General features: G+C 17.2%; 3 protein-coding genes across 3 annotated transcripts; 2 read left to right on the top strand and 1 right to left on the bottom strand.

Moving 5' to 3' along the window:
* Positions 1-1,806: 1,806 nt before the first annotated feature.
* Positions 1,807-4,557, top strand: PGSY75_1453800 (glucose-6-phosphate dehydrogenase-6- phosphogluconolactonase; the record flags this gene model as incomplete). The annotated part of the gene is made up of 1 exon (XM_018788221.1): positions 1,807-4,557. One exon carries the CDS (start codon positions 1,807-1,809, stop codon positions 4,555-4,557), a length of 2,751 nt encoding a protein of 916 aa, XP_018639593.1.
* A 1,454-nt stretch (positions 4,558-6,011) lies between these two features.
* On the bottom strand, positions 6,012-7,237 carry PGSY75_1453700 (co-chaperone p23; the record flags this gene model as incomplete). Its single annotated transcript, XM_018788220.1, has 2 exons — positions 6,012-6,801; positions 7,233-7,237. The coding sequence occupies 2 exons, from the start codon at positions 7,235-7,237 to the stop codon at positions 6,012-6,014; spliced, it is 795 nt and encodes a 264-aa protein (XP_018639592.1).
* Positions 7,238-9,590: 2,353 nt separating this feature from the next.
* PGSY75_1453600 (putative RAP protein) lies at positions 9,591-14,789 on the top strand (the record flags this gene model as incomplete). Its single annotated transcript, XM_018788219.1, has 2 exons — positions 9,591-14,527; positions 14,627-14,789. The coding sequence occupies 2 exons, from the start codon at positions 9,591-9,593 to the stop codon at positions 14,787-14,789; spliced, it is 5,100 nt and encodes a 1,699-aa protein (XP_018639591.1).
* Between the last annotated feature and the right edge of the window lie 691 nt (positions 14,790-15,480).

Genomic DNA, 15,480 nt, shown 5'->3' with positions numbered 1-15,480 from the left:
GGACTGCTTATTTCTAATGGTTATAATTTATCTATTTATTTGTGTAGGAATTATAAAAAGCTTATAAACAAATACAGAGATATCATAATTATTATAAAATTATTTTATAAATAATAATGACGTCAATAAATATACATTTATATATCATCATTCTTATTTTAATTCTAGGGATGTTATTTTTTTTAATTTCATTTGGAATATAATTTATAAAAAAAAATATATATCTATATATATTTTTTTTTATTATTATTAATAAATAACATCATATAATAATAAACAAGCAATGTTATAATATATATATATATATATATATATATATATATATATAATTAATTATAAAAGAATCACAAACTGTTATTATTATTCAAATAAGAAAAAAATAATATAATGATATAAATGTAAAATTATAAATAAAAAATATATAGTAATTTTTTTATTAATCATAGAAAGAAAATATATATATATAATTATATATTATTATATATTATATACTTTAATATTTTTTTATATGCGTGCATACAAAATGAAAAATATAAAATAATATATATATATATATATTATAAAAATTATAATATATATTTATATAGTAATTATAATAAAAAATTATATTTTTTTATATATAATGAATACCCATTTATATATATTTTTATATATAGAGTAATTTATAAATTTTTTTTTTTTTTCTTTTCTTTTTATTTATTTATTTTATTGTAATATTATATTATTTTTTTTTTATTAAAAGACTAATTTTTTATTTTTTCATGATAAAACTTCATCTATTATATTATATATATTATATAATTTTCATATATATATCTATAAAATATAAAAAAAAAAAAATTATATTTATAATTTTATTTATTTTATATATAATATATTATTATATATATATATATATATATATATATATTTATGTTTTCCTTTTTTATTTTTCTATTTATGTAATAATAATATTAACTTTTAATTATTTTTTATAATTGTACTTTTATTAATTAATTTTATGTTATTTTTCTTAAATTTTTTTTGGTTTTTTATATTTTTTCATATATATAATATATAATATATATATATATATTTGTTTACAATTTATGTTTTAGTGAATATAAAAAGAATACATACATAAAAACATTAATGACATTAAAAAATTTATATTATTTATAATAATAAAATATATATATTATATATGCAGATTTTTCATAAAAAACTGCAGCAGAATACACTTTAAAAGTTGAAGGGTTTAAAGTATAAATGATGTGAACACTAATAAAATTTTATATAAATGGAAAAGGAAATTTAATTTATTTTATTATTATTTTTTTTTTTTATAAGATGGTGTACTTTTTTTTTCTTTTAATATTTATAAGTTAATTTTATTTGCATATATGATCATTTAATCATTTAATTATTTAAACTTTATTTTAAAGATGCACATATATATATATATATATATATATATATATATTATATATTTTTTATTATTCATGTGATTAATTTATAATTTGTAAAATTTTATGAAGATTATTTATACTGGTTTTAAAATATGAATATATTTGTGTTAGATTTTTTGGGTCATATAAATAAATATATATATATATATTTTATTCAATTAAACAAACTTAATAAAAGTAATATTTATATAAAATAGGTGTGCGTTAGAGTAATTGTATTAATTTATAAATATATTAATATAAAATATATTTAAATAAATACATATAGAATATATTTATATATATATTTATATTTATTTATTTATCACATTTATTTTATATTACTTAGAAATAATTGAAAAGTATAATAAAAATCAAAATGGATTATGAAAATTTTGTAAAAAGTACAGAAGAAATAAATAATCTACACAATGTAAATTATTTGGAAACAAAAGACTTGAATGATTTTAATTGGAAATCAGCTTATTATATTTGTAAAGAAATATATGATAAACAACAAAGTAATAAAGATGGTTATGTTGTGATAGGTTTATCTGGAGGTCGAACTCCAATAGATGTTTATAAAAATATGTGTTTAATTAAAGACATTAATATAGATAAATCTAAATTAATATTTTTTATTATTGATGAGAGATATAAAAGTGATGATCATAAATTTAGTAATTATAATAATATAAAATTTTTATTTCATAATTTAAATATAAATGAAAAAGAACAATTATATAAACCAGATACTACTAAAAGTATTGTAGATTGTATATTAGATTATAATGAGAAAATAAAAATAATGATAGAGAAATATAAAAAAGTTGATATTGCAATATTAGGTATGGGTAGTGATTTCCATATTGCCAGTTTATTTCCAAATATATTTTATAATATATATATGAATAATTATCAAAATAATTATATATATAATGAAAACACATTAGATATTATAAATAATGATCAAGATAATGATAATTTAAAATATTTAAAAGAATATGTATATTTTACTACAACAAATCAATTTGATGTTAGAAAAAGAATTACAGTTTCTTTAAATTTATTAGCAAATGCATCAAGTAAAATATTTTTATTAAATTCTAAAGATAAATTAGATTTATGGAAAAATATGTTAATTAAATCATACATTGAAGTGAATTATAATTTATATCCAGCTACTTATTTAATAGATACATCATGCAACAAACAAAACCTTCATAGTAATAATAACAATAATAATAATAATATCATGTTTAATAATCATAAGAATAAAAATAATTATCATTATAGTAATACCACGGTTATATCTTGTGGTTATGAAAATTATACAAAATGTATTGAAGAAATTTATGATTCTAAAAATGCTCTATCACTTTATTCCAATAGTTTGAATAAAGAGGAATTATTAACTATAATAATTTTTGGCTGTTCAGGTGATTTAGCCAAAAAAAAAATATATCCTGCTTTATTTAAATTATTTTGTAATAATTTATTACCAAAAGATTTATTAATAATAGGATTTGCAAGAACTGTTCAAGATTTCGAAACATTTTTTGATAAAATAGTTATATATTTAAAACGATGTTTATTATGTTATGAAGATTGGTGTATATCCAAAAAGAAGGACCTTTTAAATGGATTTAAAAATAGATGTAGATATTTTATTGGCAATTATTCGTCTTCAGAAAGTTTTGAAAATTTTAATAAATATTTAACAACTATTGAAGAAGAAGAAGCAAAAAAAAAATATTATGCAACATGTTATAAAATGAATGGTTCTGATTATAATATATCAAATAATATTCAAGAAGATAATATTATAATAAATGATGAAAATAAAAGAAATGAATATTTTCAAATGTGTACACCAAAAAATTGTCCTGATAATGTATTTTCATCAAATTATAATTTTCCATATGTTATAAATCGTATGTTATATTTAGCATTACCACCACATATATTTGTTAGTACTTTAAAAAATTATAAAAAAAATTGTTTAAATTGTAAAGGTACTGATAAAATATTACTAGAAAAACCATTTGGTAATGATTTAGATTCTTTTAAAATGTTATCAAAACAAATATTAGAAAATTTTAATGAAGAACAAATATATAGAATAGATCATTATCTTGGTAAAGATATGGTATCAGGATTGTTGAAATTAAAATTTACAAATACATTTTTATTATCTTTAATGAATAGACATTTTATTAAATGTATCAAAATTACACTTAAAGAAACTAAAGGTGTATATGGTAGAGGTCAATATTTTGATCCCTATGGTATTATTAGAGATGTTATGCAAAATCATATGTTACAATTATTAACTTTAATAACCATGGAAGATCCTATAGATTTAAATGATGAATCGGTAAAAAATGAGAAAATAAAAATTCTTAAATCAATACCTTCAATAAAATTAGAAGATACTATTATTGGACAATATGAAAAAGCTCAAAATTATAAAGAAGATGAAAATAATGATGATGAATCCAAAAAAAATCATAGTTATCATGATGATCCACATATTGATAAAAATTCTATTACTCCAACTTTTTGTACTTGTATCTTATATATTAATTCAATTAATTGGTATGGTGTACCAATCATTTTTAAATCGGGAAAAGGTTTAAATAAAGATATTTGTGAAATACGTATACAATTCCATAATATTATGGGATCTTCTGATGAAAATATGAATAATAATGAATTTGTTATTATATTACAACCTGTTGAAGCCATATATCTAAAAATGATGATTAAAAAAACAGGTTCTGAAGAAATGGAAGAAGTGCAATTAAATCTAACAGTTAATGAAAAAAATAAAAAAATTAATGTACCAGAAGCATATGAAACATTACTATTAGAATGTTTTAAAGGACATAAAAAAAAATTCATATCAGATGAAGAATTATATGAATCATGGAGAATATTTACTCCTCTACTTAACGAACTACAAGAAAAACAAGTCAAACCTCTCAAATATTCTTTTGGATCATCAGGGCCTAAAGAGGTATTTGGACTTGTCAAAAAATATTACAATTATGGTAAAAATTATACGCATAGGCCTGACTTTGTTAGAAAATCCTCCTTTTATGAAGATGATTTGTTAGATATTAATTGATATACATATATATATATAAATTAACAAATTAATACACAATGAAAATAATATATAAATATATATATTATATGATTGTTTAGTATATTATAACCTATCTTTTATAAGATAAAATAAATATATATATTATGACATATATATTATGACATATATATATATTATTTTACTTATCTCCCCATGAACTTCATTTTTGTTTTAAAATTCTAGATATAATTAAATAAAATAAAACATTAGAACATTTCGCATTTTTTATGTATAAATAAAACTTATATAATATTATTCATTCATACTTACTTTTTATTTTATTTTAATTTATTTCATTTCATTTTATTTATTATTTTATTTTTTTTTAAATGTCTATTATATATAAATATAATGTGTTTTCAAATGAATAATAAAAACCCATGTTTAACTAATAATATTAACTTACAAATAGAACTCAAAAAAAAAAAAAAAAAAAAATAATAATAATACAATAAATTAAAGTTTTTTAAATATTTTTAATGGTATCCTCCAGAAAAAAAAAATATATAAATATATATATATTTTTTATTTTAAAATATTTAGTGGAACATGCTTATTCCATTGTTATTTTTTAAGTTTCCAAATTTTTCTTAATAATATTTATATAATAATAGATATATAAGAAAAATATATTTATTCTTATTTTTTTTTTTTTAAATATTCTTTATATATTTTATTGAAGAAATCAATATTTTCTATATTACTTTTTTTTTTTTTTTTTTTTTTTTTTTTATCAGTTCAAATGATTTTCGAATAGATTATATTATTATATTTATGAAAAAATAAAATACTTTTTACGAAAAAACATTTGAATAAAATATGAATGTGCTTTTTATTAATTATATTTCTAATATAGGTAAATACATAAATTAATATTATATTCATATATATTTTTTCTTTATTGTTTTTTTTATTTTTCATAATGAAAATTATGAATACTTATATTTTAACGTTACAATTATATATTTATAAATGAACTCTTTTATCCTTTTTAGAATAGGATATGTATATATATATATATATATATATATATATATATATATAAGAGAACTATGATAAATATATTGTCCACATATACATATATATGTATATATTGAATAGATATTAAAATATACAAAATGTGTGTATGTTATTAAAATAATTATATACATAAATGAATAAATAAATGAATAAATAAATAAGTTCATGAAATAAAAATATAGCAGTTCATTTTTAATACATTAATTAGTGAATTTTTTTTTTTTGTTGTTTTTTTTTTATTTTTTTAAAAACCATATTGAATATATATAATATTTTAGTGAATATACATACATTTACATATATATATATATATGATATATATTTATTTATACATGGTAAAAAAGAAATATATGTAGAATAATAAAATAATTCCTTTTATTTTTTTTTTTTTATATTTTTAAATATATAAGTATTTAGGCTACTGGTTCTTGTACTTCTACTGCTGCATCAGGAATTTTACTTTCTTCATCTTTTAATTTATCTGTATCTAATGTCTTGTTATCAACTTCTACATCTTCATCTTCTTCATCATCATCATCTTCTTCTTCATCACTTGTATCATCACCATATGAACTAGAATCATCATCATTCATATTATTCATATTAGGCATATTTTTAAATTGATCCATACCACCTAATCCAGCAAAATTGGGCATATCACCACCCATATTTCCTAATTTGCTAAAATCTAAATCACCCATACCTCCCATATTTCCTAAACCACCCATATTACCTAAACCACCCATATTTCCTAAACCTCCCATATTTCCTAAACCTCCCATATTTCCTAATCCGCCCATATTTCCAAATTGACTCATATCTGGCATACCTCCCATACCACCAAAGCTGTTCATACCCATATCATCATAATCATTTGCTTTATCTTCTTCATCGGTATCTACCCATGAGTTCCAGTCACATTTAACCCAGTGTTTTTTTCCATCGTTATTTAAAGTTTTCCATCTTTCTTGTTCTTTTTTTATTATTTTAAATTTTATATTTCTTTGAGTACTATACTTTGATTCCTCAACATTTATTGGCTTTAAAAAATTTAAAGTAAATTCATATTCATTCTTATCTTTGGTACCGTAAAAATACAACTTATCTTCTTTTAAGTCAATCTTTACATTTTCTATATCTTGTAATTCAATGGTAAGATAAAGGCAATCCTTTTTTTGTGCCCACAAAACTATTGGATAAAGTCTGGAAAGAAGGGAAATAAAACATAAAAAAATATCTATATTTTATATATTCACATATACATGAGTATTATATATATATAGAGATATATATAACGAACATGTAAATATTTATGGTCATATTATAATATAAACACATGGAATATATATTTCATAAGATAATAATAAAAGTAACAAAATAATTATATTAAAAAGTATACATATATATATATACTTAAGTAATAATAAATTATGTAGATACAAAACATACACTATATTAACATAATGTTACATATATATATATATAAATAATCATATTTTCATTTTGTAGGTTTATATATTCATAATACATATTTATAAGATTACATCATATATTTTTATTATATATATATATATATATATATATATATATATATATACATATTGATGACTTTATTTTTTTTTTTTTACACTTACGGCATGTTTATAATATAATTATGTTTATAAAAAATATATTTTTTTTTCTATTTAAATATTGGGCTTGTAATATATAATAAAATTAAATTTTGTGTTTTGTAAAAATTGCGATAAAATAAATATGTTTTTTTATTAAATATAAAAAAATTATATTTCTTGATATAAAAAATATAATATTATTAAATTTTAATATATAAAAAAAAAAAATGCTATATATAAAATTTGAAATATTTTATTATTATTTTTTTTTTATTTTATTTATATATATATATATATATTTTTGGTTTATAAAATATTATACATAATAAATATTAATACAAATATATATAATACTCCTATTAATAATATTTTTATTATATATATATATTAATATTAATATTGTACATATATAAAACATATAAAAAATATTTTCATTGTATATATATAAATTTATATATCATTTAATATATTTATATATATGTTTATTTCATATTATTATTTTTTTTTTACTTTATATTATAGTAATATTTGTGAAACACTTTTTTTCTACTTGTAAAAGGGCAAAAAAAATTATAAACTTATAAAATTCCGTTTTTCTACATTTATAGGAATTTATCGAGGTATTATATATATAAATAAGTATATGTTTAATTATTATATGTACATATAATTTTTGAAAGAAATCTTATATGATTATATTATATTATATTTATATATATATATATGTATACATATATATTTACATATATTTTTATAAAAGAGTTCGCATTGACATGCTCAATATTATATAAATAAAAATAACATAATATATATTTTACAGTTATTATTATATTTTACTTTTTTTTTGTACTTTTTTTTTTTTTTTTTATTTATGTATGTTATTATTATTTTATATATATAATATTTCTTAATTCCTATGAATAATAATTATAAAATAAAATAAAAAAAAAAAAAAAAAAAAAAAAAAAACTGTCATATCATTAATGGTAGAAAGAAAATGTTTGAATAATATTATAAATATATTATGTATTTTTTTTATATCCCTTAATTTTTTAAAAAATTATTACCATTTCAATATAATGTTAAAATTTTATGAGTGTACTTTTCCATAAATAAATCAAATGAAATTTATTAAAAACAACCTTTGCAATGTTCCAGAATATAATAATTAAAATAAAAATATATATATATATATTAAAATATTTTACATTTTGCAACATTCTTATTTTCTTTTTATAAACTCTTTTATTGTTATATATTCGAGGAGGGAAAAAAAATATATATATATACATATACATATATATATATATATATATTTATATATATCACTTTAGGAAAAGTTATTTTTCTTCTTCTTTTTTTAAACATTTGTGAAATTTATGTGTACTTGTATATATGCAAAAATTAAATGAAAAAAAATAATTTAAACATGATAAATATATTTTATAATTATGCCTCAATATTATCATATGGAATTGTATAAAAAGTTATTTTACGTTATAAAATATTATATAAAAGTAAATAAATTAAACTTATTCTATATATATATATATATATATCTTTTAAAAGATATGTTTGGTTTTTTTTTTTACATATTTATGATTGTAATACAATATGTTAAGGTTATATTTATTGTGTTCTTATAAAATATAGGTAGTTATCAATGTGTATATAAATTTCAAAGCCTGTTCCTTAATTCTCCTTTATGAAATTTAATGAAAATATAATATACATGTATATTTTTTTTTTTTTTTTTTTCATCTTACTATAATTATATTATATATATTATGGTTTAAATAAATGTATAAATTTTTAAAATATAATAAAATAGAAATAATGTATTTATTATTTTTAAAGTATAATTTTAAATACTATTTAAAAAAAAATTATACTAATTTAAACAACCGTATATATTTTCTATATAAATAAATTCGATGAAACTAAAATAAAAATTTTTTATATCAACGTAATAATATATATATATATATATATATATATATATATATATAATTTAATAAATTTTTATCCATTTGGAAATTCATCATGCTTCCCATGATTATCCAGAAAAAAAAAAATAAAAAAAATAAAATAATAAATATAAAAATAATATCATCATAAGAATGTTTTATTTATACATTAAATATTATATATACTTATATGGAATGAACTTATAATATCAAGTGTAATAATTCCTTTTCCCCTTTTTTTTTTTTAATTAATACAATTCTATATACCTATACATATATTATATATATAATGATAAGAAAAAAACAAAATTAATTCTATATGAACTATCATGTAATTGGCACAATCTATATTATATATAATGTACTTATTTTAATATGAATAGTCAAAAAAAAAAAAAAAAAAGATATATTAATGCTGCCAAGGAAAAGGGTATTTATACATCTATATAATAACATATGTGGACGTTGTATTATTAAAGAGAAAAGATTTTATCATAAAAAGAATGGATATTTATGCAAATCCAATCAACCATATGATTACAAGAGGAGTAAAAAAGGAAATATCACACAATCTATACAAATAAATAAAGAAATTTTAAAAGAAGGTAATAATGTATTGGAACTTATAAGAATAATTGAGAAGAATGAAGATCATATGAATATTATTAATTATGTAACTTTTTTTCATAGAGTTATGCAAATATTAAATAAAAATAAACAAATATATATAAAAAATAAAATATATATTAATAAAAGCATAGAACAAAATGTAAAGAGAATTTTTGATTATTTAAAAGATACAAATAATATTATAAACAATGTAAATAATTATAATAAAAGATTATTTTCTTCTTTTATATGGTCATATAGTAAATATTTTTCTTTCCTAAATGAAAAGAATGAATATTTTGTTTCTATTGAATATAAAAATAAATTATTATTAAACGATAAATTTATAAATGAAAGTTTTCATAATAATATAAATTATAATATTCATAAAGATAGTAGTATATTACCAAATTGTGATATTATAAAAGAAAAATATGAAGATATAAATAAATCCTTAATACAACCATGTAATATTTCAAATGCTAATATAAATCATATATTTGAAGTAAATAATAAAAGTACATACAATAATATATATAATTCTGATATTATATATAAATATTCAATATATAATAAAATAAATATTGATTTATTATATTATTATGCTAATCAATATTTACCTGTCTTAAATCCTTCAAGATATGTTATTGTGCTTTGGTCGTTTAGCAAATTAAATAAAGACCATAAAATTCTACACGAAAAGTACTATAAAAAAAGTATTAGTCTCATACCCTTATTAAAATATAAAGAACTTATAATATTACTTTATTCATATTCTTATGTTAACTTTAGTAATTTGTATTTTTATGTAAATATAAAAAATTATATTTTGGAACATGAAATATATAAAAAAATAATAAGCGAAAAAAATTATGAATCATTTGTAAATATGTTATTATCTTTTATGAAGCAAAATATATTATTCCTTGATTTATATGCAAATATAATTAAGTATATTATTTTTCAAAAAAAGTATGCATTTTTTAATCTATTAAATAATCAAGAGTTGATAACTCTTACATATTGTCTGTGTAAATTTCCTATTATAAGGATATATGAGCAACTACCAAAAAATATTAATATAAAGAAAAATAATATTAATAAGGACAGGTTATATACACATCAAATAATTCTTTTATATCAATATTTAAAAAATATAATTATCAAAAGGTCCAATATGATTTTTATAGGACAACCAGATATAGATTATTCATTTCTTTATAAATCTATTATTAATAATAATAATAATAATATATACACATTAGACAATTTAATTTTAATTATATGGTCCTTAAGTCTTAAACATATATATTCAGCAAAATTATTTCTATACACATTTATTAAGTTAAATTATATGATAAAAAATGAACAACTTATTTATAATCAATACAATATATTAACTAATTTTTATTTATCTTTTTTGTCTTTTATATTAGAAGAGAATATATTCATCAATTTATATTTTAACAAGGAAAATCATCATTACTTAAATATATTATATCAACATATAGATATGTTTCTATCTAATTTTAAAGCATGTAAGGAAACTATAAATATGAATAAACGAAAGTATGATGTCGATATATCAAATATGCAAAAAAATATATACGAAATTATAAACAATATAAAGTGGCCTAATAAAATAAATACAATATTGGAGTATAAAAATGTGCATAATATATCTGTAGATATTTTATTATATAAACCAAACTATATATTACAAAAAAAAAATTTATTTATGCATAATATTATAAAATCTACATATGATATATATGATATATATGATATATGTGACCATTATATGTATAACAATAGTAGGGGAACCAATAAATCGTATGAAAATTTAAAAAGTAATAATATTTTAATTACCATGTCGAATAAATATGATAGTATTAATAAAAGTAAAGAGAAAGGCAGAATTAAAATTTATAAAAATTTTAGTTCATTAATAAATTCTTCAAAGGATAATATAAAGGTACAAGAAAAACCACCAAAGATAAATATGAACAAAAAAAAAATGAAAATAATTAATAGTTATAATATTTATAATTATAAATATATTAAATGTTATTTTGGCACAAATGTTGTAAAATTGTCGAACATAGAAAAGAACAATTATAATAATTTAAAAAATAATGAGGACAATAATTTATTTACATTTATAGAAAAGATAAAAAATTTGTATTTGAAAAATAATAAAGATCAATTGTTGTATACATATAAAGAATTACATAATATATTAGATATACATATTGTAAATATGAAACCATATGATATTATAAGCTTTTTTTATAAATTTTCTTCTATTCTCACCATATTTTATACTATAAAATTTATAGAACATATAAATGAATTGATAAAGACATATTATTATTTCCATAATTTTACATTTCTTTTTCTCAAAGAAACGAACATCCAAAAAAATTTATTTATAGACATATGTTGGATATATTTTAGATATATGAAATTTTTAACATATATAAAAAGGGAAAGAAATCTAGAAGGAAAATCCATAATTATAAATAATCATATATATAATAATGATCATAGTAACATAACAAAAATGAAAAAAATCAAACCATATAACAATTTATTAACACATCAATGTAGTAATCAAAATAAAAGTCATGTACTATTCGATCAATTAAATGTTATTGACAGTATTTTTAATATGATAAAAAAAAAAATTATAGAAGATGATAATATAATAAAAGGCATATCTTCAAAAAATATGAGTTTCCTCATTTCTATTTTTATATATTTGAATCATTCTGAACATATAAGACAATATTTAGAAAAGAACAATTTTCATGAAACTGTATTTAGTATTAAAGATATTCTATTTATATTAACAGCACTATCGAAATGTAATAATAATATTATTGATAATAATATTTGTATGTGGGATATACAACACTTTTTTGTTAATAAATTTATTGACAATATGAAAAATTGTCAAGTACAAGATTTAGTAGACTTCACCAATTTATGTGCACACTTAAAAATAAATCAAGAGCATATTAGTTCTAATATTAAAAACAAAATAATGTCATACATATATTGTAAATCAAATAAGGAAAACAAAAATATAGAAAAAAAAAAATCCATTCTTAATAATACAACTATAATGAACATCAATCAAGGAAATAATAAATCAATAATATTTATTGAATTATTTGATGAAAAACAACTAGCTTTTTTTGTAAGAAGTTGTTATAGAATGCATTGTTTTGATAAATCATTTTTTGATTTATTATGTGATATAATATTAAAAAAATATCGTACCTTTCATATTAATAATTTATGTATTGCTTTACTATGTTTTTCTCGTATATATTGTCTCCATAAAGCAACAAATTTTGTGCCTAAAAAGAGAGATATAAAAATAAAGGAATTTATAAATAAACATAAAAATAATAAAGGAGATGAATATTTAGAGAAGAATATATCCATGTGTAGATATGATATACCTGTATCTTTAAAAAAATTAATAAAATATTCAGAAAAAAAATTGTTATCAAATACAAATATAGATTTTTATAATTTATGTTATTTTATGGAAAGTATTACTCTCTTAAAAATACAAAATCAAAAATTATACCAACTAGCTGTAAATGAAACAATGAGAAATATCACTCAAAAAATTTACAATGAACAAGATACTAAAATTTTTGGAAAAATATTGTGGTCTTTATCTTATTATCATAAAACTGAATTCGTATTTTCGTTTCACATAATTCGTTTTATGTTACAAAATAAGATATATAAATATATAATACCTGAAAATTTTATATCCATATATTTATATTTCATTCAATCTAGGGTATATAATCCAATATTATTTCATAATTTATCTCAGGTCATATTATCAAATATTACTTTAAATGATTATTTTACACATAATAAAAATAAACACGCGAATATAACAAATATAAAGTTGAATGTGGTTAGCGAATTATATGCTACTATGTCATGGGCATATGCCTTTGTATATAATGACAAATTAAAGAAAGAAGAAAGATATATGTTAAATAAAGAAGCAAAAAATGAAGTTACTACATATACTTTAAAAAAAGATGAAAAAAAAATATGGTATAAAGAAAATATAAATGATGATGATGATGATGATAAATTATTTAAAACTAAATCATATAATGATGATGACATAATGTATAATGATTTAAATTTTATACAGAAAATATATTCGTATATTTTTAATGAAATAAAAATTTTAGAAAAGTATAATAATCTTTCCTTTTTATTACTTGTACGATTTTTGTGGGGAATATCTGTGACCAATCTTATAAGTGAATCTATTATAAATTTTATAAATTTATATGACTGGAATAATGTAAATATAAATGAACAAAATCATATGCATTTGCATATGATTTTTACTTTTTGGTTAAGAGTAAAATATGATCATTCCCATTTACAGTTGTCAAAGAGGTTTCTACAATTAAAAGATGATATTTTTTTGCTATTACAAAAACGTGAATTTAAAAGAAATAAGAATAAAAATGATCATATTTCTGGATTCCACTTTCAAATATGTGAAATATTAGATGACGTAAATATAAAGTATGACAACGAATACATAACAGAAGATCTCTTATCAGTTGATATAAAACTTGAACAAAAATGTGGTGAACAAAAAATAGCCATAGAAATAGATGGTCCATCACATCACCTCTTAGTTCTGAACGAAATGGAAAAAGGGGATCCTCAAAGGATAAAAAAGTAAAACTAACAAAAAGGGTTGTTCTTTAAAAATATAAATATGTGATTATATATATATGTATGTATATATGTATGTTTTTTTTTTTTTTTTTTATTTAGGACATATATAAAATGTGGTACTACCATTTTCAAACATTGGCTCCTCCGAAAAAGTGGATGGTCAATTATTAACGTAACATCATTTGAATGGAATAAAATAAATAAAGATGAAAAAAAGAAACATATAATTGAAAAATTAAAAGAACATGGAATAATCGTATAAAAATAAAAAAACAAGCAACTTCATATACAATGCAAAATATATGATCTATATGAATTTTAATGGAATACATAGGAAATGAAGATTATTATATATTAATGTATATATTTAAAGTATAAAAAGAAATATATATCAACGTTATTTCATTATTTTATTTATGTGTTTATTTTTTTGTAAAATTTATTTAACATTATATAAAATTTTATGAAATAATGTATATACAATTATAATCACCATAATTTGGAAAAAAAAAAAAAAAAAATTTAAATATTAGTATATATTTAAGTTATATATAAATACATACATATATATATATATATATATATATATATATTCATTTAAGTAAATTATCTTGTTTATGCATACATTTCTGTGTGAATTTCTTCTTCTTTTTTTTTTTTTTTCTATTTCTTTTGTTTTTGGTTCCGTGTAGAGCATACAATATGTTTTGCATACTAATATAATATTAATATGAAAAAAATTTATATATTACTAGTATTTTTTATTTTCCTAATCACATTTTGCATGTTATAAAAAAATATTTTTGCAATTCCTTTTTTTTTTTTTTTTTTTTTTTTTTTTTTTTTTTTTTTTGTATTTGTATTTTTTTGTTTTTTTTTAATATTTTTTCAATTCTGCTTCATCTTTTTTCTTTCTTTTATTTATTTTTTTATTTTTTTGTTTGTTTTTTTTT

Source organism: Plasmodium gaboni, chromosome 14 (assembly GCF_001602025.1).
Source record: "Plasmodium gaboni strain SY75 chromosome 14, whole genome shotgun sequence".
NCBI lineage: Eukaryota > Apicomplexa > Aconoidasida > Haemosporida > Plasmodiidae > Plasmodium > Plasmodium gaboni.
The sequence above is the reverse complement of the archived record's forward strand: the minus strand, read 5'-3'. Positions and strand labels throughout refer to the sequence as shown.